This window comes from Amblyomma americanum, chromosome 10 (genome assembly GCF_052857255.1).
Source record: "Amblyomma americanum isolate KBUSLIRL-KWMA chromosome 10, ASM5285725v1, whole genome shotgun sequence".
In the NCBI taxonomy this organism is placed as follows: Eukaryota; Metazoa; Arthropoda; class Arachnida; order Ixodida; family Ixodidae; genus Amblyomma; species Amblyomma americanum.
The window spans coordinates 2,339,832-2,361,191 of record NC_135506.1 but is presented as its reverse complement, the minus strand read 5'-3'; the positions used below and the strand labels follow the sequence as shown (position 1 = coordinate 2,361,191).

General features: G+C 50.8%; 1 protein-coding gene across 1 annotated transcript in view; it reads left to right on the top strand.

Moving 5' to 3' along the window:
- LOC144107349 (uncharacterized) overlaps positions 1-18,273 on the top strand; it is a 35,120-nt gene extending 16,847 nt beyond the window's left edge. Inside the window, exons 9-17 of the mRNA XM_077640338.1 lie at positions 439-1,515; positions 2,259-2,654; positions 3,538-3,715; positions 9,483-9,586; positions 9,841-9,911; positions 11,123-11,211; positions 12,007-12,183; positions 16,141-16,227; positions 18,066-18,273. Coding sequence (XP_077496464.1) covers positions 439-1,515; positions 2,259-2,654; positions 3,538-3,715; positions 9,483-9,586; positions 9,841-9,911; positions 11,123-11,211; positions 12,007-12,183; positions 16,141-16,227; positions 18,066-18,271 — 2,385 coding nt within the window. The 3' untranslated portion in view covers positions 18,272-18,273. The remainder of the gene's footprint in view (positions 1-438; positions 1,516-2,258; positions 2,655-3,537; positions 3,716-9,482; positions 9,587-9,840; positions 9,912-11,122; positions 11,212-12,006; positions 12,184-16,140; positions 16,228-18,065) is intronic.
- Positions 18,274-21,360: the final 3,087 nt, after the last annotated feature.

The window sequence follows — 21,360 nt, the reverse complement described above, 5'->3', positions numbered from 1 at the left end:
AGCCTTGCTTCACTCAATGAGATCTGGTGTGGCTCTGACCACGTTTCCCCCGAGAGAGGAACAAACACAACAAACAGCTGTGAAGACCGGATTCACGAAGCAAAGGACCCGTACGTGATAATTGACAAACTATGGGGCTCTGCAACAGCAGCCCGAGTGCGCTTCGTGGCACGTTTTATAAATGTATAAAGCTTTGTAACTTATGCTGCGCTGGCTTTCAGACCTGGCACTGCGCAAAACCTGAACGAAATGGAGTCACGCAGGTGAATCCGGGTTAATTGATGACAGAATCCTGCAAGATGCCGAAATATGAACATGCTTCGCTGTTTGCTATTTACAAACTGATGCGCCTCGCACAGTATTTGTTCACGCATCAACACAAGTTATAGAAAGAAGAAGAAAGCGGGCGCACGCGCATTCCTCTCGCGATCCGAGAAGCACGCTTTGCTACGCATCTGCACCAGAAGGAGGCTCTGCTCGAACGAGACGCCGTGCGCCGCCCTGCACCTGTTCTTCGGCGAAGCGGGTCTCCCGAGGCGGCACACAGGACGCAGCCTTCGCTCGCCTCTGAGGCAAGTGGTACGGGAAGCAGGTCGCCAGCTCCCCACACGTCACGGCTACACTGCCCCGATGGGCGATCAGCAACCCCCGCCAGCATCGACGCCAAACGCGGAGCATCAGGAAGGGGCGGCACCGGTAGCGCAAGACGACGTTGCCGGGGCCCCCGAAGCCGCCGCCCCGCTTCCCGAAGGCGTCCAAGATGGGCAGCCCGAAGATACCGGCAAGCAGCGCCGCCCCAAACGCGGGACGCCCGCCGTCCACATCACGGGCCTCGAACTGTGGTACGGCAGCGGTGACGACCGGGTCGACATATTCCGGGGCGTCGACATGACGGTGCCCAGGGGCGCCATCTACGCGCTCCTCGGGTCCTCGGGCTGCGGCAAGACCACCCTCCTGCGCTGCATCATGGGCCGCAAGCGGTTCCAGGAAGGAACCATCCGCGTCTTCGGCCACGAGCCCGGCGCCCCGGGCTCCAAGATACCCGGGGCTAACGTGGGCTACATGCCGCAGGAGGTGGCCCTTTTCGACGCCTTCACCATCGAGGAGACCATGGCCTTTTTCGCTAGGATCTACGACCTGTCGCCGGACGTGGCCAAGGAGCGCACGGAGTTCCTGACCACCTTCCTGGAGCTGCCCGACAGCGGCCGGCCCGTGTCCTTCCTGAGCGGGGGCCAGAAGCGGCGCGTCTCACTCGCGGTCTCGCTGATACACAGCCCTCCGCTGCTCATCCTGGACGAGCCAACCGTGGGCATCGACCCCGTGCTGCGCATGTCCATCTGGGAGCACATGGTGGCGCTGGCCGAGAAGGAGCGCATGTCGATCATCATCACCACCCACTACATCGACGAGGCCCGCCTGGCGACCGCCGTCGCCTTCCTGCGGCACGGGAAGATCCTGGCTGAAGAGTCTCCCGCGGAGCTGATGCGGCGCCACAATACCGACAACTTGGAAGAGGTGCGATGAATCACAACTGCCCTCATTCGACGAGAGCGAACTTGGCCAGCTGCGGTTGATGGCGTAGATGAACGTGCAGGGTCGTCCACTTGTAGCTTGAACACGCGAGAGGTGTGGAAGCGCTCTTCGGATGGCCAGTGCACCCGACACGGCCACACATTGGCGCAGGCGTAGAGGGACCCAGAGCCGGTGTCTGCCACTTCGCTTGATGCACGCATGCAACGGACACTCTGGCGCTCTGATTAGCGTAGTCAAGGCGCTCGCGTGTTCAAGCTAGAAGTGTATGACTGTGTGCATTGCGACACAAAGGAAATAAATTTTGGCAAGGCGAGGTTCAAGTCTACTTTGCAGAGTCCCATCCACACTCTGTCATCACAACAAGCAGCCCAAAGCCGCATGCTGTCCATCGCTTTCTGGAAGCTCAGTGCTGCTTGAGCGCACGTTTTACTCTCACTCACTCTACCAGCGGTCATGCACCGGCTGTGGCCGCTTCCGCACAGCAGCTGCCAGCAATCTGACGCATAGAGCAGCCTTCACCGCCAGCAGCGTAAAGCGCAATAAAAGCTTAGAGGCACAGGTCAGCATCGGTAGCTCTCGCCGGCTTTACGCAGATTCAGCGCTGCTGCTAACCATCTCGCAAAGACCGGCGTCAAGTCGCTTGATTCCTGCCTGAATGCATATTGTATACCCCCGATAGCAGCCGTTCGTGGCAAAGCACCTGTGGCGCTGGTTTCTCGGCGCAGGTGTTCCTCCACCTGGCCACCGGAGCTGAGCCGCAGAAAGCCGAAGGGCCCAGCCCGGACGACGCGCAGCCCGAGGAATTCGGGCACACCTCGCTCAGCTTCATGGCGTCCGTGGCCCGCGTCCGCAGTTCCCGCGGCTTCGAACGCAGGGACTTTAACCGATCGAAGGCGCGCGTCGGGGCCATCTTCTACAAGAACGTGGTGAAGCTGAGGCGGAGCGTGGCGCTGCTTCTCTACAGCTTCTTGCTGCCTTCGATCGAGGTGAGCATCTTCTGCTCGATCGTGGGGAACACGCCCTTCGACCTGCGCCTCGCGGTGGTCAACGAGGAGCCGACCGGCACCGGCTCGTTCAGCGCCGCCTTCCTGGGAAACATCGACAGCGGCATCCTGCACCAGGTATGCCGACTGGTACCTTCACTGCCTCTCGATCCTCGCAACGACAAAGACTAAAACAGGTTGCATATCGATTCGCCGCTCGTTGAGGTGTCGCACTGGGCTTTCAATCGCGTTGTTAATGCTTCGCCACCCAGTGGGTATGGCGGTAATTAGTTGTGATTGATGGTTTGAACCTTACAGCTTGGTCGACATTTTCTCGAAGGGAGCGAGAGTGCAGGAGCACTCAGTGTATAAGAAACATGGTGGCCGAAATTTAGGCGCAGGTCAACTCGAAGTGACATTACGGTGCGTAGCGGTCCTTCGGAGAAAGTCGACAAAGGCGCCTGCTTTCAGTTCTTAATGAAATACTGCCTTACAGTTTTGGTCCTGTCCATTCATTATTTAATTTGGCAACCTGCCACAAAATAAGAAGACGCTATAGTCGGACAGAGCTTTTTCCTGCTGGCGTAACAGTGGAGGGATGAAAGGGGATAATCCCCTCCCTCCATAGTCGGGGATAGTAGGGCGCCTCGATGCCAGCACCGTCGGTGCGCTATATAAAGGCACCCTAGGAGACAGTGCCCTCCCTGCATAGTCACGCTAGCAGGGTGTCACGAGAATCGGCCGACGCCATTGGCTGGAAAGGTGTCCTTTCATGGGGAAATGCCGCTTCGTTCTTGAGTTGCATCCGACTATAGGCCACATATCATATTCATTTTGAATTATTTTGCGAGCCCACACGGTGACGCAAAAGTGAATTAATTTCCGACAGTACAGCGTAAACTATACCAGTAACGTCTGTTCTGCAGAGTTACAATGCACCGGTGTACCATTCTGCGATGAAAGCAGTAGAACACGGCTGCCTGTGTTTTTGTTGGCCGCAAATGCACTTTGGTGGTTGCAGGTGTCATTTGACCACTTGGACGCCGCCTTGGACTCCGTGAGGAACGGCGAAACCTATGGTGTTGTCCACATAAGACACAACATCACCCAAAGCCTAACGGCTCGGTACAGGCCAACCACCCAGCTCACCAAGGAGCTCATAGACTTCGCCTCTGTCCACATCTACCTGGATATGTCCAGTAAGACGAGTCCTCTTCTCCATGATGCTCGTTCAGGCCTTCGGTGCCAGAATTTCACTATCTTCTTGGGCCTAGTTTTGAGACAGGCAGCGCCACGCAGAGCGCGAACTTTGCTACAACACAATGTATGACACGAGTATCTCCATTGCGGCGCTGCGCGTTGAGTCCGTCGTTTCTGTAGTGAATTCACTATCGGCACGTCAACCGCAGTCCAGTGTGAGGTTATACGCAGGGGCATGGGCGGGGAGGGGAGGGGGGCTGGACTAAAGGGGTTTCGCCCCCTCCCCCCGAAATTTCTTATTTTCTGTCATGCACCGCCGACCAAAACAACCACCGGCGCCGGAAATCATTCTGGATTTTATGTACACTGTATTTTTCACGCCCGAAAAGACATTTCGGCGCTAACATTGCGAGCTCTGTCTGGTTTTCGTGGCAATGCCGTGCACATGGTGCCACATAACGCAAGGTGCCTTATTCCACCACAAAATCGCAAGGGCGTTTCGATGGGTAGCTGGAACCCCTCAATGGACTAAAAGTAACGACACCTCCTCCATCCTCCTCCTCCTCCTATGCCGGCGAACTTTCTCTCGGCTCCTCCCGGGCGCCGACGGTGGCGGCACCTAGGCCGGGGGACGCTAGCGGACGCTCCCAACGCTCGCCTTTTGGCGCGCAGCGGACCGCGCGCCCGCATGAATTTTGTGTTGCGTTTTTTGCCATGGCTTCGGTCGAAATGACATGATGACATGGAAGATCGCAAAATCCGTTACTGAAATAACTGCCGCGACCAACGCTGTGCTGCTTTATCGAAACCTTTTGTCCTGCGATCGCTTTGACCCGTTGCGGTGGCTCAGTGGTTAGGGCGCTCGGTTACTGGTCCGGAGTTCCCGGGTTCGAACCCGGCCGCAGCGGATGCGTTTTTATGGAGGAAAAACGCTAAGGCGCCCGTGTGCTGTGCGATGTCAGTGCACGTTAAAGATCCCCAGGTGGTTGAAATTATTCCAGAGCCCTCCACTACGGCACCTCTTTCTTACTTTCTTCTTTCACTCCCTCCTTTATCCCTTCCCTTCCCTTCCGGCGCGGTTCAGGTGTCCAGTGATATATGAGACAGATACTGCGCCAGGCCCCGCCGCGGTGGCTCAGTGGTTAGGGCGCTCGACTACTGATCCGGAGTTCCCGGGTTCGAACCCGACCGCGGCGGCTGCGTTTTTATGGAGGAAAAACGCTAAGGCGCCCGTGTGCTGTGCGATGTCAGTGCACGTTAAAGATCCCCAGGTGGTCGAAATTATTCCGGAGCCCTCCACTACGGCACCTATTCTTCCTTTCTTCTATCACTCCCTCCTTTATCCCTTCCCTTACGGCGCGGTTCAGGTGTCCAAAGATATGAGACAGATACTGCGCATTTCCTTTCCCCAAAAAACCAATTATTATACTGCGCCATTTCCTTTGCCCAAAAACCAATTATTATCGCTTTGATTGCGGAGCATACGTTGGAAGTGGCGTGCGCGAGCGAGTTCGCGGCACTGTAGTGACTGTATTCGCGTTGTGTTCCCAACGCTCGCGCTTTGTCGCCCAGTGGACCGCGCGCCCGCATGAATGTTTTTGTTGCATTTTCTGCCTCTGATCCGGCTGCATGGCATGGGAGATACAAAAATTACTTACCCAAATACTTCCCCGACCCACGTTGCACTGCTTTATCGGAACTTTTCGTACTGCGATCGCTTTGATCGCGGTGCACACGGTGGGAGTGAGCGACCGAGCTCGCGGCAGCATAGTGAATGTCTCGGAGTCGTGGTTTTCAAACGGCATCTTTTACCCAATCTTATTAAAAATCTAACTGCGCAAAGAGGAAGTGGACCGACATGCGACTAGATGTGCGGCCTAGGCTTTGTTTGAACGGATGGGGGTTTAATGCTCCTATAGTATATTCTCTCAAAGGCGCGTTCGATCGTGCAGCGCGTTGTGCTATTCAGTGCGTAGGTGATTACTCGTCTCAATTTTAGTTATTTTAGTGCAGGAAAGCTTGGAGATTATTTCGGAGTTAATATACCTCGGACACCTCGCAGGCTACCGTTAAAAATATCCGACTGATGGTAGCCACGTAATGTTTTTTTTTTTTTTGTAAATAGGCGAATACGATGCCCTATAGTTGCGCACTGTAACACGGTTGTGATCAGAATTTTGATGTAGGGTTAATAGTTTCGGTTGCTTAAAAGCAACCAAAAAAAGGCATTTAAACGCTATTTGGTCAGCAACTACAGTGCCGCATGAGTCAGTCGAATGCTGATTGTTTAGGTGATTATCACCGTGGGCCAGCATATGCAATAATGGCTTGTAAGAGAACATTGCCTTCCCTCTTGTAATATCCATGCCTAACGCGTAGTAGCCTGGACTGCCGCAGTTAATTAATCGCATTCGGTCCAAATAGTGCGCAAAAGATAAAAAAACGCAAATACTGAAAAATCAAAACTCGGATTTACTCAGTTCGCTCTGAAGCAAACATATTGGTTCGTTTAGGAAGTTGCTTGAAGTGAAAATTCAAGACTAAAGGAGAAAATAGGAGAAAATAGAATGGGGAAGACTCCCATATTTCTGCTGAAACACTGTCAATGCCTTGACACCAAACCTTTATAAGCTAACCTGCTTTAAGCAACTGTACCTTTCGGACAGTTATGAGAAATATGTTCTTGTAAGGTTTGCTATGGTAACAAGCAAACATGTGATTACAAAGTAGTATATCAGGTGTTGTTAGGGTCCGAGCCTTCCCATTCCCATATACGCGAAAGAATTTATTACTGCTGTATGCTCCTGAAGAAAAGAATGATCAACATCACGTTATTTCAATCATATATGATTATATATGATCAACATCACGTTATTTCAATCATATATGATTAATGACCAAAATCTGGTTGCACCCTTCTGCTTTCATGTTTGATCACATGGTTTAACGTTCCAAAGCGACTCAGGCTATGAAGGACGCCCTAGCGGAAGGCTCAAGATAATTTCGACTACCTGGGGTGCCTTTACATGCACTGACATCGCACAGTGAACGGGCCTTTGCCATTTCGCCTCGATCGAAACGCGACCGCCACGGTCGGGATCGAGCCACGTCTGAAGTCAGCAGCCGAACGCCATAACCACTCGGCCACCGCGGCGGTCCTACTGCTTTGAATTCACTCTCATGCCAAAATCATTACGCGCGCGTTGAAAGGTGCGTGAGCTTCCTACATCTCAAAACCACAGAGAGTGCCGCAGCACAAGCCTGCACTGCGTGCAGCATGATCAGCGTAGGCTCAAACAGCAAGAACCCCCCTTTTACTATCGAATTCGTGAGCGAAGGAGTCGATCTGTAACGACACAAATACGGCAAGCAATGCGCGCAACATAAAAGTTAGGCCTATATTGCGAGCAGCATGTACAGCGGGTATCAAACAGCGAGAACCGCCTCTTTAGTATGGGGTTCGTAAGCGAAGGAGTCCCACTGGGACGAAAATTCCAGCAGCAGTGCGCAAGATGAAAGCTAGACCTCCAACGCGAGCAACGTAAACATGGGGGCTCAAACAATGAAGTGTAACTTTCGAGTCGAGCCTGCGAACGACTGCAACCACGTCGACACGCCATGAAAAGCGCGCAACATCAACGCTGCACCTCCAGAATCTAGCAAAGCTGGCATGGTGGGCATAAGACACCAAGAAGATTCACCCCCCCCCCCCCCCCAAAAAAAAAAAAAAAACACGACTTACAACTGAAGAACGGTCACTCAGTTCACAAAGTCGCGGATCCAGCACATTATCGAAGTTTTCCCGGCTGATCCTGTGCAGCCAAACCTTTCGGCGAGCCGCGTTGCTTTTTCCGGACGGAATTACAAAAAATCTTTCCTCACTGCCTCCTCGGTTGTTGCACCTATACGCGCAACAGCCGCTCTGCATCGCCCAACGCGCAGATGCCGTCAAAGATGGAAAAACACTTCCCGCCAAAACCGTTGCACAGAAAGAAAACGAAGCGCGATTCCTACCCCCGACAATGGCTCCGGCGTCTGCTGTGGAGCAAAAAAGCATCCTAACACGTGACCACAGCGCCTCGGCCAATGGGAGGCTCGATTATTCGGCGGCGCGCTAGGAGAGGAGGGAAGCCGGAAAGTTCAAAGCTGTTCGTTACTTTTGCCTGCTTTTGCTTCATTGAGGGGCTTTATGGGGAGCCAGTGGGGGAAGGGGGGGGGGCCTATGGGGAGCTAGTGTTCCTGTGGGGAGCAGGCTCGTCGCGGCATCTCGCGGCGGTTGCGGAAATTCTGCAGGCTGCTTCACGGCCGGTCTCGACTCGAGCGCGCGCGCGCGCGCGCGGTCAACCCGAGACCGGCCGTGGCTGCTTCTCCGTACTTGTTGACAAAACGACGGTATTGCTGTAATCGAACTGCTTACAGTCTGTGCAAGGCATTTAGACAAGGATGCCAACGGCGTCGAAGAAGTGTTTTTAGGTTTTATGGCAATTTAAGGTTTTTTGCCAACGTTTGAGAGCACTGCAATCGCGGCGCGCAAGCGGGCATGTCACGTGCTATTTTTGTATTTCGCGGTCATCTGCAGAGAGCGAAAAAAAGCCGATACGTAATAGATGGAAAGTTAGAAGCTATTCAGTTGGACGTTTCGCAGACCGTTCTACAACTTTCTCATTGGACTTTCTCGCCTATCTTCGTTGCTTGCGAAGTTGGTTAATTAATCTCGGCTAATTATGCAGTTAAGCACAATACAAGAAATAGTGTTAGTCGCTCCATACAATTGCCAGAAACACGCATTTGGTCGCGTCACCTTATAGTGGTGCGGCATATTTTTAAACCCTGGCTAAAGTTAGCTGGGACGCCCTGTATAGATAGACCAGACGGCAGTTACCGCTGCCACGTAGTCAAATGTAAAATGAATTTCCCTTGCATATGCACATCATAATTGCTTCAATTTATTGTTTAATTCATTGTTGTTCCATTCTGATGCTTATTTTTCCGCCTATGTTCTGCTTCGCGTGTGCGCGTGCCTGCGTGCGTGTGCGTGTGTGTGCGTGTGTGCGTGTGTGCATGTGTGCGTGTGTGCATGTGTGCGTGCATGTGTGCGCGCGCGCGTGTGTGCGTGTGCGTGCGTGTGTGTGCGCGTGTGCGTGTGCGCGTGCGTGTGTGTGTGTGTGTGTGTGTGTGTGTGTGTGCGCGTGTGTGTGCGCGTGTGTGTGCGCGTGTGCGCGCGCGTGTGTGCGTGTGTGTGTGTGTGTGTGTGTGTGTGTGTGTGTGTGTGTGTGTGTGTGTGCGTGCGTGCGTGCGTGCGTGCGTGCGTGTGTGTGTGTGTGTGTGTGTGTGTGTGTGTGTGTGTGTGTGTGTGTGTGTGTGTGTGTGTGTGTGTGTGTGTGTGTGTGTGTGTGTGTGTGTGTGTGTGTGTGTGTGTGTGTGTGTGTGTGTGTGTGTGTGTGTGTGTGTGTGTGTGTGTGTCAGCATATTGAGAGAAGGGGCATGCGCAAGCACGTGTGAATGCACTTCTTCCGGCGCATGCGTGTGCGAGTAATGACTGAGCGAGCACACAGTTCGTCCAAGTAATGCTGGGACTGTGGATACGCGTGACATCTGATGCGCATTCTGCTACGCCTGTGTGGCCCGCATCCGATTGGTGACAGCCTGGACTGCTCTGCTTCAGGAAGTACTAATTAGATGTCATGTTTTTAGCTTTTCCAGCTCAAACAAAAGCTTTCTTTTTCAGTTTTGTTCAGGAAATGCCGCTTTCTTTCTTTTTTTTAGACCAGCAAGTTTTCATGACCATCGAGGCGTACCTCCAGCTTTCCCTGGACGCCACGCTGCCGGGCTTCCTCCCCAACAAGCTCGCAGCGAGCAGCGTCCTTGTGGTAAGTGCACACGTTTAGACTATGCTAAAGATGGATTAGGTCAGAGCACAGCGCGATCCGCTTCGGCAGAGCACCACTGCATGCGCGCCGATTGTTCCCGCACGCAGCTGACGCTCTGCGCACGCGCGGTGGCGCCTTGCGGAAGCGAATCGCGGAAGGGGATCGCGCTATGCTATACCGCTATTGCAAGATGCAGTTACTCGGGACGTGGCGCGTTGATTTCGCTTCGTGCTTGTTCTTCCCAACACTGGCAGTTCGAGGAGCCGGTCATTGGCAGCAAGACCGCAACCTTCAGCGAATTCGTAGCCCCTGGCATGATCCTTACGTGAGTGATTAGATTTATTCATCGCCTCTTTCTTAGACTGCACATCAAGGCCGTGGCCGATCACGTTATCGTAAGAAACTATGGAATGGTCCCACCACGCAATTATGCGCACGTTCTTAATGATGAACGACCGACTCGCCCAAAAACCTGTTACACAGACCATGCCATGTACAAGCGGCCCTCAACATTTGTTCTCCCTAATGCAACTCGAGCCCGTGTCAAGCACAAGACCAGAAGCGAACACAAAGACGAAAGAAAAACTGTCGTTTAAGTGTAACGGCAACATACTAAGCAAACTAGGAGCAGAGCGAAACGAGTTTGGCGATTGCCGGGCATTACTAGGGTATGTTGCGTGGCTGCCAGCCGAAAGACTAAAGGCAGCGTAAAATTATGTGAACGAATATTCAATGACCGGTGGGCCTAACGCCGGCGCTCCACCTCGCATCAACGCGTCGTCGTCTAGTCCTGCTGCAATATAGTACAGTTAAACCCCCGCCTAACTCAATCCACGATGAAGCCTTCCTAGCTACACGGGCGACACTCCGCTGGAGCTGCTGACGAGATAGACTGCACGATGAGCCGGGCTCCCTCCCTCGATCGAGTCAGGCGCGTGTGGACCCGACGGAGCGGTCGAGAGGGTCTTACTGTGCTGTGGTGCAAAAGTCCGATTCGCCTCATCGTTAAATGCAGCGTGGCGAGCGCGAAACAGCGGAGTGACAGAGCGGTGCTTTTGCCCACGGCATGTTCGAGTGCAGTCTGCATTGCCCCCTTCTGAGCTTTCCGCTCGATGCGAAGGTCTTTAGACGTCCTATCCGCATGTCCTCGTTTAAGAATGCATTTTGGCTGGCTGGTTGGTGCATGATTTTAAGAAAGTGAAAGAAAAGAGCGACTTAAATGTCGCAACCAACAGCAACAACCAAGTTAGCTCCACCACACTGCAGCTCTTCCTCCACTGACCTGCCTAGTCCTCAGCTAAGCGCGACTACCGCTGACCCCAGTAAATTTTCCAACCTCGCTGCCCACCTCACTCTGCCGTGCCGAATTCCCGTCCCCCGCAAATCCGCTCAGTTACCCCACCAGGCCGTCGGTGGCGTCTCTACCTCGTCACGATATATGATCTCTCCCTCTGTAACTGACAGCCTTACGTTCCCAATGACACCCACAATGCGCGCCCCTTGCGCGCATTTCAGCCGCCTGTTCTCTCCCTTCAGGATCACCTACTTCATGGCGGTGACTGCCTGCCTCAACACACTCCTGGAAGAGAAGACGGACGGCCTCCTGGAAAGGTGCATCGTCGCCGGTATATGTCCTCTCACTTCTCAGCTACAGGCACGGTGCAGCTGCGACAGTGGCGCCTCTATGCACGCCGCATCCGCCAGGCCGTGGGGCGCGAACTCCATGTAGTGAGACGCTCGCGTATGCGCACAGCTGTGGCCGCAGGGGCACGGCTGAGCTGCGGAGCTCGCTGCAAAGTGAATCCAATTCTTCTCCACTATAGCCGCATGCGTCCTGACACGAACACGGGAGAAGCTCGGGCCTCTCCATTCGTCAAGAAGGGATTATGGTTGCTATACACTAGTGCGATTTCGTGCAGCCGGTGGAATGCGTGCAGATGCGTATTTTTCTCCCGGAGACCTCGTGAAACTACACAATAACAGGGCTAGCTAGTTAGGGTAAGATTTTTAGAGCAGAGTAATATTAGTAATCGTCTCACAGAAATGCCCTACACTTCAGCTAATTCCCCAAATCATATTGAACTAATACTGTTCGCAGTTGGATTTTATCATTGATCCGGTCTCCTATTGTCATCTGTTTCTGCTCTAGTTAGCCGATTTGGTCGAGCAACTCGTCCAGACAGGCGCTGGTACCAATATCCAATCCCGGAATATTTCAACTGCGGAAATTCCGAGGAAGCGGTTAAACAAACCTTTGTAGCTTTTTTCTGGAAGCGATGATTGCGCTTAGGTCGATGCTAATGAGTAATTACTTCCTTGAATTAAAATTCTAGTGTCCATTTGAGCATACATAGACGTCGCATATGCAAAGACCTACTATTTGCGAGGCAGACTGGCGTTGAAAGTGGCGTCTTGCGCAGGCGTTCGCTCCTTCGAGGTGGTGCTGGCGCACGCCGCCTCTCAGATCTTCATCATCGTAGCGCAGGACCTGCTGCTACTCTTCGTGGGCTTCGTCATCTTCCAGCTGCCCACCAGGGGCCCCATCTACGTCGTCGTCGTGCTCACGCTGCTTCAGGGCACCTGCGGCATGATGCTCGGTGAGAAATATATACGCGGCGCACACCGGGTCTCCGGTTTCGTTTCCGCCACTAGGGGTTCCCTTAATTGAAACTTCAGTACACAGGCTCTTCTTCAATTCGCCCCACTGCATTGACATTGGCAGCATCCAAAAGGGAAGGAATCCTCGATCGGTATCAGTATCGCTGCCAGAACTGAAGGCATGGAAAATGCATTTTTATTGTATGGTATATTTTAACGATACTCATTGTACCGCTGGTGTTGAGACTGCTGCGAGTCAGGCTGGCGACGCTCGCTCAAGGAGTGGCAGTCTGAGAAACGGGATAGATTAGAATGAGAGGCGATGCCAGTTTCGTTGTCCCGGTCAGCCTACTTCATTCGTACATTCGTTGTTCGGCAGTGAGACGACGAATATGTAGCGCTTCTCCACACTAGCTGACAGAAGGGAACAGAAGACAGGCTCACCGTTGTGGCAGAAAAAGCAACCAAAACGACAACAAAAAGCAAACAACGTTATGCACATTGATTACTCCGTTCCTGCTGAAGTCAGTCCACCAGGTGCTGTGCAAGATGTCAGGGTTCTGATAACATTCGATTAAGCACCGAGTACAAAAGTCCAGCCATTTATAATACTCGCTCGCCAAACGGTAAGGATGGTATTTGTGTGCTGACAGCAGCCGCCGAACAGTGGAAGAACTGTCACCGGCCGCCCGGGCGATTTCTCGCACGCAAGCTTCTGGTTTCGCACACAGCGACCACATCACAGCTGTCTCATGTGATTCGGCTACTAGTGCTTCTCGCTTCCTCCTTTGTGGATCCACCGATCCAGTCGTACGGAATCTATTGAAGATACTCCTGAAAGTTGTATGCGCAGGAACATGAGAGGCAGGATGCTTAGCCATGCATAACCGTGCTGCCAAACGGCCATTTTTGTTTGCACTGATGTAGGCAATAAATATGTCTGCTTTTGAGGAGTAGAAAAGTTGCACTGCCCTGCCAGAGCCGTTCTGGAGTTGACACACTGGGGTAACAGCAGGCGCGCCCACAAATGTGAGCGAAAGAGCAGAAGCGAAGCCTCAAATGTAGACTCTGTTACCGAGAAGAAGAAAAAAAACTCGAAACATCCAGCTACGCGACGTCGGTAATTGGAGCTGTTTATTTTTTTGTTTAGCGCCCTCGGAGCCTATAGAAAGCTGTTAGGCCCAAACTGTCACCACCGCACCCGGACCGCGAAGAGCGGCAACTGGAGTGCGTCGGCGTTATTTCGGTAGCCTACCAAACATTGACGCAGCGCCAGCCGTGTATTTTGCGAGCGGCTCCGGCCAGCTTGGTTAGCCCGATGCCGTCACGAATTCGTCACTTGAGGGCGCGCATAACTGCGCGCTCTGTCTGCTAGGTTTCGTTTTCTCGCGTCGAAAGCCGCCAACTGTTAGCGCTGCAGTGCTTAAGAAATTTGCTTTTCTTGCCGTTTAAAATTCAATGGCCATTCCCTCCCACCTGCTATAACAAAAAAGTATTTGCTGAGTTAATCTTAATTAATAACTGAATAGGAACCTTCTAGACCTCCTGGTTTTTCTCGACGCATAAAGCGACACATCCCCAAAAAATCGGCATGACCTTCCCTAATTTTAAAAATGGTGTAATGTCAGGTGAAACAGCTTGTATAAAGCCTTCGTTTCTTACGAGAAATCATTTGACTCAGTGGAAGCCTCAGCAGTCATGTAGGCATTGAGAAATCGGGGTGTAGAAGAGTCTTATGCGAAAATGCTGGAAGATATCTATAACGACTGGATAGCTACCATAGCCCTTCATAAAGAGAAGCAATAAAATTTCAATAAGGAATGGTGTCAGGCAGGCAGACACGATCTCGCCAATCAGGAGGTGTTCCGAGGCTTAGATTGGTAACAGTTCGAGATAGGAGTTAACGGAGAATACCTAAATAATCTGCGGTTCGCTGATGACATTGTCTTGCTGAGTCACTCAGGAGATTCGCTGCAAATCATGATGAATGAGTTGGACAGGCGGAGCAGACTGATGGGTCTAAAAATTAACATGCAGAAAACCAAGCTAATGTTCAACAGTCTCGCAGAGAAACAGCAGTTCACGATTGGAAGCGAGATGCTGGAAGTGGTAAAGTAGACGTACTTAGGGCAGGTAGTGACCGCTGATCCGGATGATGAGAGGGAAATAACTAGAAGGATAAGAATGGGGTGGAGAGATATGTCAGGTTCTCTCAGATCATGAATGACAGTTTACCAATATCCCTCAAGAGGAAAGTATACTACACATGTACCTCACCGGTGCTCACCTACGGGGCGGAAACGTGGAGTCTAACGAAAAGGGTTCAGCTTAAGTTATAAGGACAACGCAGCCATCTATCTAAAGAAAAATGATAGGTGTAACGTTGAGACCGGAAGCGGGTAGAGTGGGTGAGGGAAAAAACGCGGGTTAATGACATTCTAGTCGAAATATTGATGAGGAAATGGGCTTGGACAGGGCCTTTAATGCGAAGGCAAGTTAACCGCTGGTCCGTAACGTAGTGGAGTGGATTCCAAGAGAAGGCAAGCGTAGCAGGGGGTGTCAGAAGGTTGGGGGGGGGGGGTGGATGAGAAGAAGTTTGCGGATATAGGGTGGCCGCAGCTGGCGAAGGACAAGGTTCATTGGAGAGACATGGGAGAGGCATTTGCCCTGCAGTGGGCGTAGTCAGGCGGACGGTTATGACAGGAGCCCTGAGTCGACGTGGCTACGCTCCACTCTTATTCGTCGATAAAAGAAGGCACATTCATCAAACACTACGCGGAAATCTACCCCAAGTATATGCAAGATGTCTGGGATCTGACAAGCGCCGTATTTAAGGCAAGGATTTTCCGCTTTGCCTTCATTGTAAACGAGGCTCCTGTTTGGGAGCCAGAACATCATTTCATCTTTCTTTTGGTCGGTGCCTTTTATTTATTTTTCATCTTCGTCAACATGCATTTCTGCCTCGGCAGAGACGCTTTTCGCATTGCTTCGCTTTTATCATGGCCGCATCACGCGGCTCTTTCCTACCGGTCTTACGAGCAAATGCTGTTACTTAATACCTTTAAGTGGAGGTCTGAATAGGAGAAATGATTGTTATTAGAACATATCTGGCTATAGCAACTTGGAACGTCTGTTAAACACAGTGCTGGGGAAATGACTGTCTGGCTTTCCCAAGAGCATGCAGCTTGCAGCATCTGGCATAGAGCCGAGGCAACCATGTATACTGCATTAACATTTTAAAGGCACCAGGAAAAAGTTCAAGTTTCTTTGTATATGTAATGAAATGCGCACAGGCCGGTTCACATGAAGAACATTAGCTTAAATGAATATGGAAATGACCGCTTAAACGTCGAACAATTTTTTAAGCGTTGATTATCATTATATTACCCACTTCATTAATATGGGCGATTCAGTGATGTATCAAAGTATCGGGTATCTGTATTGGAAATAAATTTTGGCTCTGTATCTTGTGTCGGCATCCGAAATAAAATTTTGGAGAGTATTGTTATCAGTATCGAAGATACTTTTTGAAGTATTGTGCCGAACTCTATACCGCGGAGCGTACTTCGAGCCCGCGAGATCGTGGTCAGGAGCAGAACACCGTATTGAATATTTTCCAGTGTCTTTTCGTTTAAACGTTCCTTCCTCTGCTGACCATGCACACCTGTTTTCTCATATCCGATTTTGTGCCTCCTGTACTACATAATGCTGCATTTTAGACCCATTACACGGTTTCTCTCTTTCGAATGTCTACAGCCCCCTTCAAGCATTCGTTGCATAACGGATAAAACTATAAAAAACCGCTGGCTTTACCCGCAAGCAAGGTCGTCTAGCACAACACTTGATGACACTAAGGGTAGCCTGATATCGCACCGATATTAGCAGGGTATACATATTCCTTGGGCGACGTTCCAACCGCTTGGTCTCGTGCAAGTGACGTCACCGCGCATGCGCAGGGCTCCTGATCTCGTCCCTGTTCGATGATCCCGACGCGGCCACGATGGTCTCCGTCGGAGCCAACTACCCGGCCATGATGATCAGCGGTGCGTATCCACGGCGTAATGCGAGCGTCGTGGTGACTCTGCACACTGCGCGCAGACGCAGTTTTATGCCGCACTCCGTTCCCCATTCTACGCACTACTAACCTGCAGCAGCCTGCAGGAGAAAAACGTGTACAGGGTGCTTCACCTAAGACTTTGCACAATTTTGAAAAATAGGCTCTTTCACTTTGAACAGCGCTTTTTTCGGCATAGCATTGTCAGTGGTGTAGTACGTCAGTATACAGCTAAGACGTGCTAACTGGCAGGTTCGATAACTAAAATTGAATAGTTAACTATTATTGTTAGGTTCCTTAATTATTGACAGGCACGTAACCCATCGTAATTAATATCCATATCAGTTTTTAGAATTTAAACCCTGAATTACCCTCGGCGCTGTGACCCAACAAAATTTTATTTCGACGAGTTACGTGTACTGGAGAGGTTGCTTTGCCTGCAAGCTTCTCGAAAGCGCGTCTATTTTGGCGCGATGTTGCCAAAATTTGTTGCCCATATTTATCCACCGTAAGTGATATCCATATCATTTCTTAGAATTTTGAAAACGCGGTTACTCTCGGCGCTTGAGCCAACAAATGTTGGCAACATGGCGCCAAAACAGATGCGCTTTCGAGAAGCTTGCAGGCAAAGCAACCGCTCCAGTGCACGCAACTCGTCGAAATAGCCAAATTTTGATGGGTCGCAGCTCCGAGGGTAACAGGGTTTTATAAATTCTAAAAACTGATATAGATATTAATTACGATGGGTTACGCGCCTCTGAATAATTAAGGAACCTGACAATAATACACGCCTGTCAGTAATTAAGGATCGTGAAAGTAATAATTAAAAAAATCAACTATTCAGTTTAACTTAACGGGCCTGCTAGTTAGCACCTCTTAGGTATCTTCTGATGTGCTACACCACTGAAAATGCTATGCCGAAGAAAGCGCTCTTGTAATTCAAAAAGCCTATTTTTAAAAATTGTGTAAATCTTACGTGAAACATCCTGTATAGTCACTCCCGCAACCATCCAAGGAAACCTCGCCTTGTGCGCGTCGTTATGCGAGTAATTATTCGGTTGGCCGTGTTTATTATGCCACTTTCTCCATCTATCACCGTATGAGAATATGCCATGCAACAAGTCCCTCGCAAGTGCTACATTGGAGCGTATGTAAGAACGACATATACTACTGCATTTCAATACAATGAGCATTCCTCCAGTGCTTTTACAGTATATAGCCGCACTGTCGAACAATGTGCCGTCAACACACTTCGAAGTGACCTGTCGCGCTCATTCCTTTCAAGTTTAGATAAAGGAAAGCATGAAAAGGCTAAACTCTGTTAATCACGGAGTATTGTGCAATAGCAACACCGACTGCCCCTGTGCTTCCAATCCTTTCTGCCTCTGCTGCCGCTGTCGTCTTGCCCGTTGTTCCCGTCACCTCACACGACGATACTCTTCCTCAGACAACCCTGGGTTAGCCCGCATGCTAACCCGAGAAGCAGTGCCAAGGTAGAACGTGTTCAAACACGCCTAGCTGCGAAAGGAAGCGAGATGCTCCTCTACCCCCATCGACAGCTGCGGCGGAGCAGCCTATGACGTTAACTGTGGAGCAAGCGATCTCTGGTTGGCTGCGTCGCCTGTGACGTCGCGTATGGCGCGCGCTTCTGATTGGCTCCTTCGTGCTGCAGCTGTGCTCCTCTTCTGCCCCGTCGGCGCTCGCAGAGATGCAATCGTCTTCAGACATAACGTTTTTGCGAGAATGCGGGTACAGCCGCATGACAAAGTCTGCAGTGATGATATTTTTAGGCCTACAATGCAACATGCCGACCTGCGGGTCACGCAGGCATCCTGTGGCCCCTGGAAGGGATCCCGACCGTGGTTCGCACCCTGAGCTACGTGCTTCCCCTGACGCTTCCGGCGGACGCCTTCCGCAGCGTCATGTCCAAGGGCTGGGGCCTCACGCACATGCACGTCCTCCTGGGCATCCTGGTCAGCGTCACCTGGGCCACCGTGTTCCTCGCCGGCACCATCCTGGCCTTCCGACAGTGACCGACAAGGCACTGGCTTTTGTCCATTTTTACCATTATTTGTGTTCCTCTTTTATTCACCAAAATAGGAAAAGAACAGGCATATAAAGCCCTTCTGTGTCCACGGTGTGGCTGTTCTTGTTCGTCTTGATTACGGCGAGTATGAAAAAGACTTGTTTTCGGCCACCAAAGGCACTTGCTAGTTTCTGAAGCATTGTCCTTCCTGCCCGTTTGTTTGAAAGGCGAAAATCATAACTTCAGCAGGGTCCTCTTTTATCGTGTGAACAACCGCGTTGTCAGAGGCACTGCCAGCGAGCACAGCCAGTGCAGGTCGTACTGGGGTGATACTGAGAACAATGTCCAGGGTTCGAACCACTAGCAGCTGCGTTTCGATGCTTGGCAATACTTCGTTGCTCGTTACAGAACCCTATGCCGTTAAGATCACTCCAGAGTCGACCTCGTTTTAATAATGCCTCCGTGAAATTGCTGCGCTTAAAATTTTGGCAATGCCACAGCGTGCAGGCCGTGTCACGGAGCGACGCTGCCGGCTTCAGTCAGCGACTGCTATGCGGAGGACGTCGCTACTCCGTGTGCGCGAATTGGACGCCGCCGACCGAAGTTGCAGTCAAGACTCGCAGCTGATATGCCATGTGCTTTCCAGGGCTTAACTACGGACAGCTCAGTGCAGTCTGTTACTATAGCGCATATCATCTCATCGTGCGCGTATACTATCTTTTTATCGTGCAAATAATACTTTAGAAGGCGACGCCAGCGTACGCAGGACCAGTTAAAGGCCTGTGACGCATGCAGGCGTCAAAGCGCTTCTACAGAGGAGTGATTAGGAGGTCGTTCGGGGAGGGGGAGATTGAAGGGAAACGCAACCCCTGTAACCGCCTCCTTAAACTGGGCTGCACTAGGTAAGTGCAACGAAGAACAGAGGAGATCCAAACATTGTGCCCAGCAGAATGTTCTGAGAAGCCCCATCGCTTGTTCAGCAGCCATGTGCCCTAGCTATGGTGTCAGAATGCTTTTTTATTATCACCGCGGCCAACTATCAAGAGAAATCATGGAAGCGTGATATGGCGGCAGGCCTTCCGTCATTGAGATTGTGTGAAATGGGACCGTGTGCGTCAGTGGGCCCTCTGAACAAATATCTGGCGTAGTTGGCTGGCAGGTTCGTTGTCGGGAAAGCAGTTTGCGCATCTAGGGTCCAGCGCATAAGCTTTCCGCTGGTATAGCGTATGTTTTCACGCGCTGTGCATGATTGTACAATTTATCGCTTGTTACTGCGCCACGTGTTGTGCGTATTCTTTGTGTCTGCTCCAGTCGTCTGAATCACGATGATGATGATCATGATCCTGATCATGCCCTTAAGGCGTAGCCTGTGCTGTCAGTTTTTTTTTGTAATCACTTTTTTTTCTTCTTTTGCCGCAGTGCTAACAGTACGCAAATGATTTACCACTTGCCCCTGGGTTGAAACCGCTGTCATACGCGTTCAAAAAATCTGCTCACTGCGCCATAGGAGCAAAGAAAATTGCGGATTTTAATTGCGCTCTCATCCGTTCTCATAAATATTCTCGTATTTTCGCGTATGCGCCGAATAGATCATGCCCAGGCGAATGCCTAGTTGCAAGCGGTGGCCAAAGGCGCCTGTCGACAAACAATATCCCCGCTCAGCTGCGCTGCCCATCCATACAGCTGCGAATCGTTATCGTCGTCGAATTTTTATCTCTCCTTTTGTGCCGAAACCTGCACTGTGTGCTGTAGTGGAATTAGGCGGAAGAAGTGCCGAACCGGGCTCTGAGGCAAGCCGCACAGTGGAGGACTCCGGATTAATTTCGAGGTTCGTTAGCGCGCGCCGATATCTGGAAACGCGAGCATTTTTCTGTTTTGCCTCCACAGAAATTAAACCGACGCACCTGCGATCAAGCCTGTGACTTTAGGCTCCTCAGCCGAACGCCAAAGGCATTGAGCCTCTGCAGTGGGTTTGAATTAGAGAAAACCTAGCGCAAAAACATGCAACCACAAAGAACAGACGAGACACAAGCGCTAACTCACAACTGGCTTTTTTTATTGAAGCAGGATGCAGTTTATATACGGTGAAGCTTCAAGGGGAGAGAAGGGTGACAAGGGGGAGAAGGCGAACAAAGGGAACATCGCTTCGCGAAAAACAGGCAGGCAGCCAAAAAATACAAGAAAAAGAAAAGTTACATGATAACAGAATCTAAACATTGATACTCTGAATCAAAAAGAGATAAAGAAGCGGTACTGATGCACCTACTGCCATATTTCTTGATGTAGAAAGCCTCCAGACTAACACGCGCCGTCTTATCTGTGCTCTTGCCAAGGATCTTCGTCTCATTCAAAATCGCCTCGCACCCGTCGCAGCTCATTACGTGCGCAACCAAATGTGCGCACGTAATGTGTGAAATTTGTCAGACTTAAAAGACAAGTACGCACATTTGGTTGCGCACGTAATGAGCTGCGACGGGTGCGAGGCGATTTTGAATGAGACCAAGCTCCTTGGCAAGAGCACAGATAAGACGGCGCGTGTTAGTCTGGAGGCTTTCTACATCAAGAAATATGGCAGTAGGTGCATCAGTACCCCTTCTTTATCTCTTTTTGATTCAGAGTATCAATTTTTAGATTCAGTTATCATGTAACTTTGCTTTTTCTTGTATGATTTTTTGGCTGCTTGCCTGTTTTTTGCGAAGCGATGTTCCCTTTGTTTGCCTTCTCCCCCTTGTCACCCTTCTCTCCCCTTGAAGCTTCACCGTATATAAACTGCATCCTGCTTCAATAAAAATTGTGAGTTAGCGCTTGTGTCTCGTCTGTTCTGTCTTTGTGGTTGCATGTTTTTGCGCTAGGTTTTCTCTAATTCAAGTATGCACCAACTAGCCCAAAAAGAGGTGTTAATGCAGTGGGTTATGAAGTTAAATAAAATAAATATAAGAGCTCACAAGCCAGAGCTATAATATTCTGTTTATCTTAAAGTATAAATATTGAATTCCTTTAAAGTACTAGGCGTATACATTTCAGTGAGAAAATGACATGGGATGATCACACAAATTGCACAGCATCTAAGCTGTCACGAGTCATTGGACTGATTTA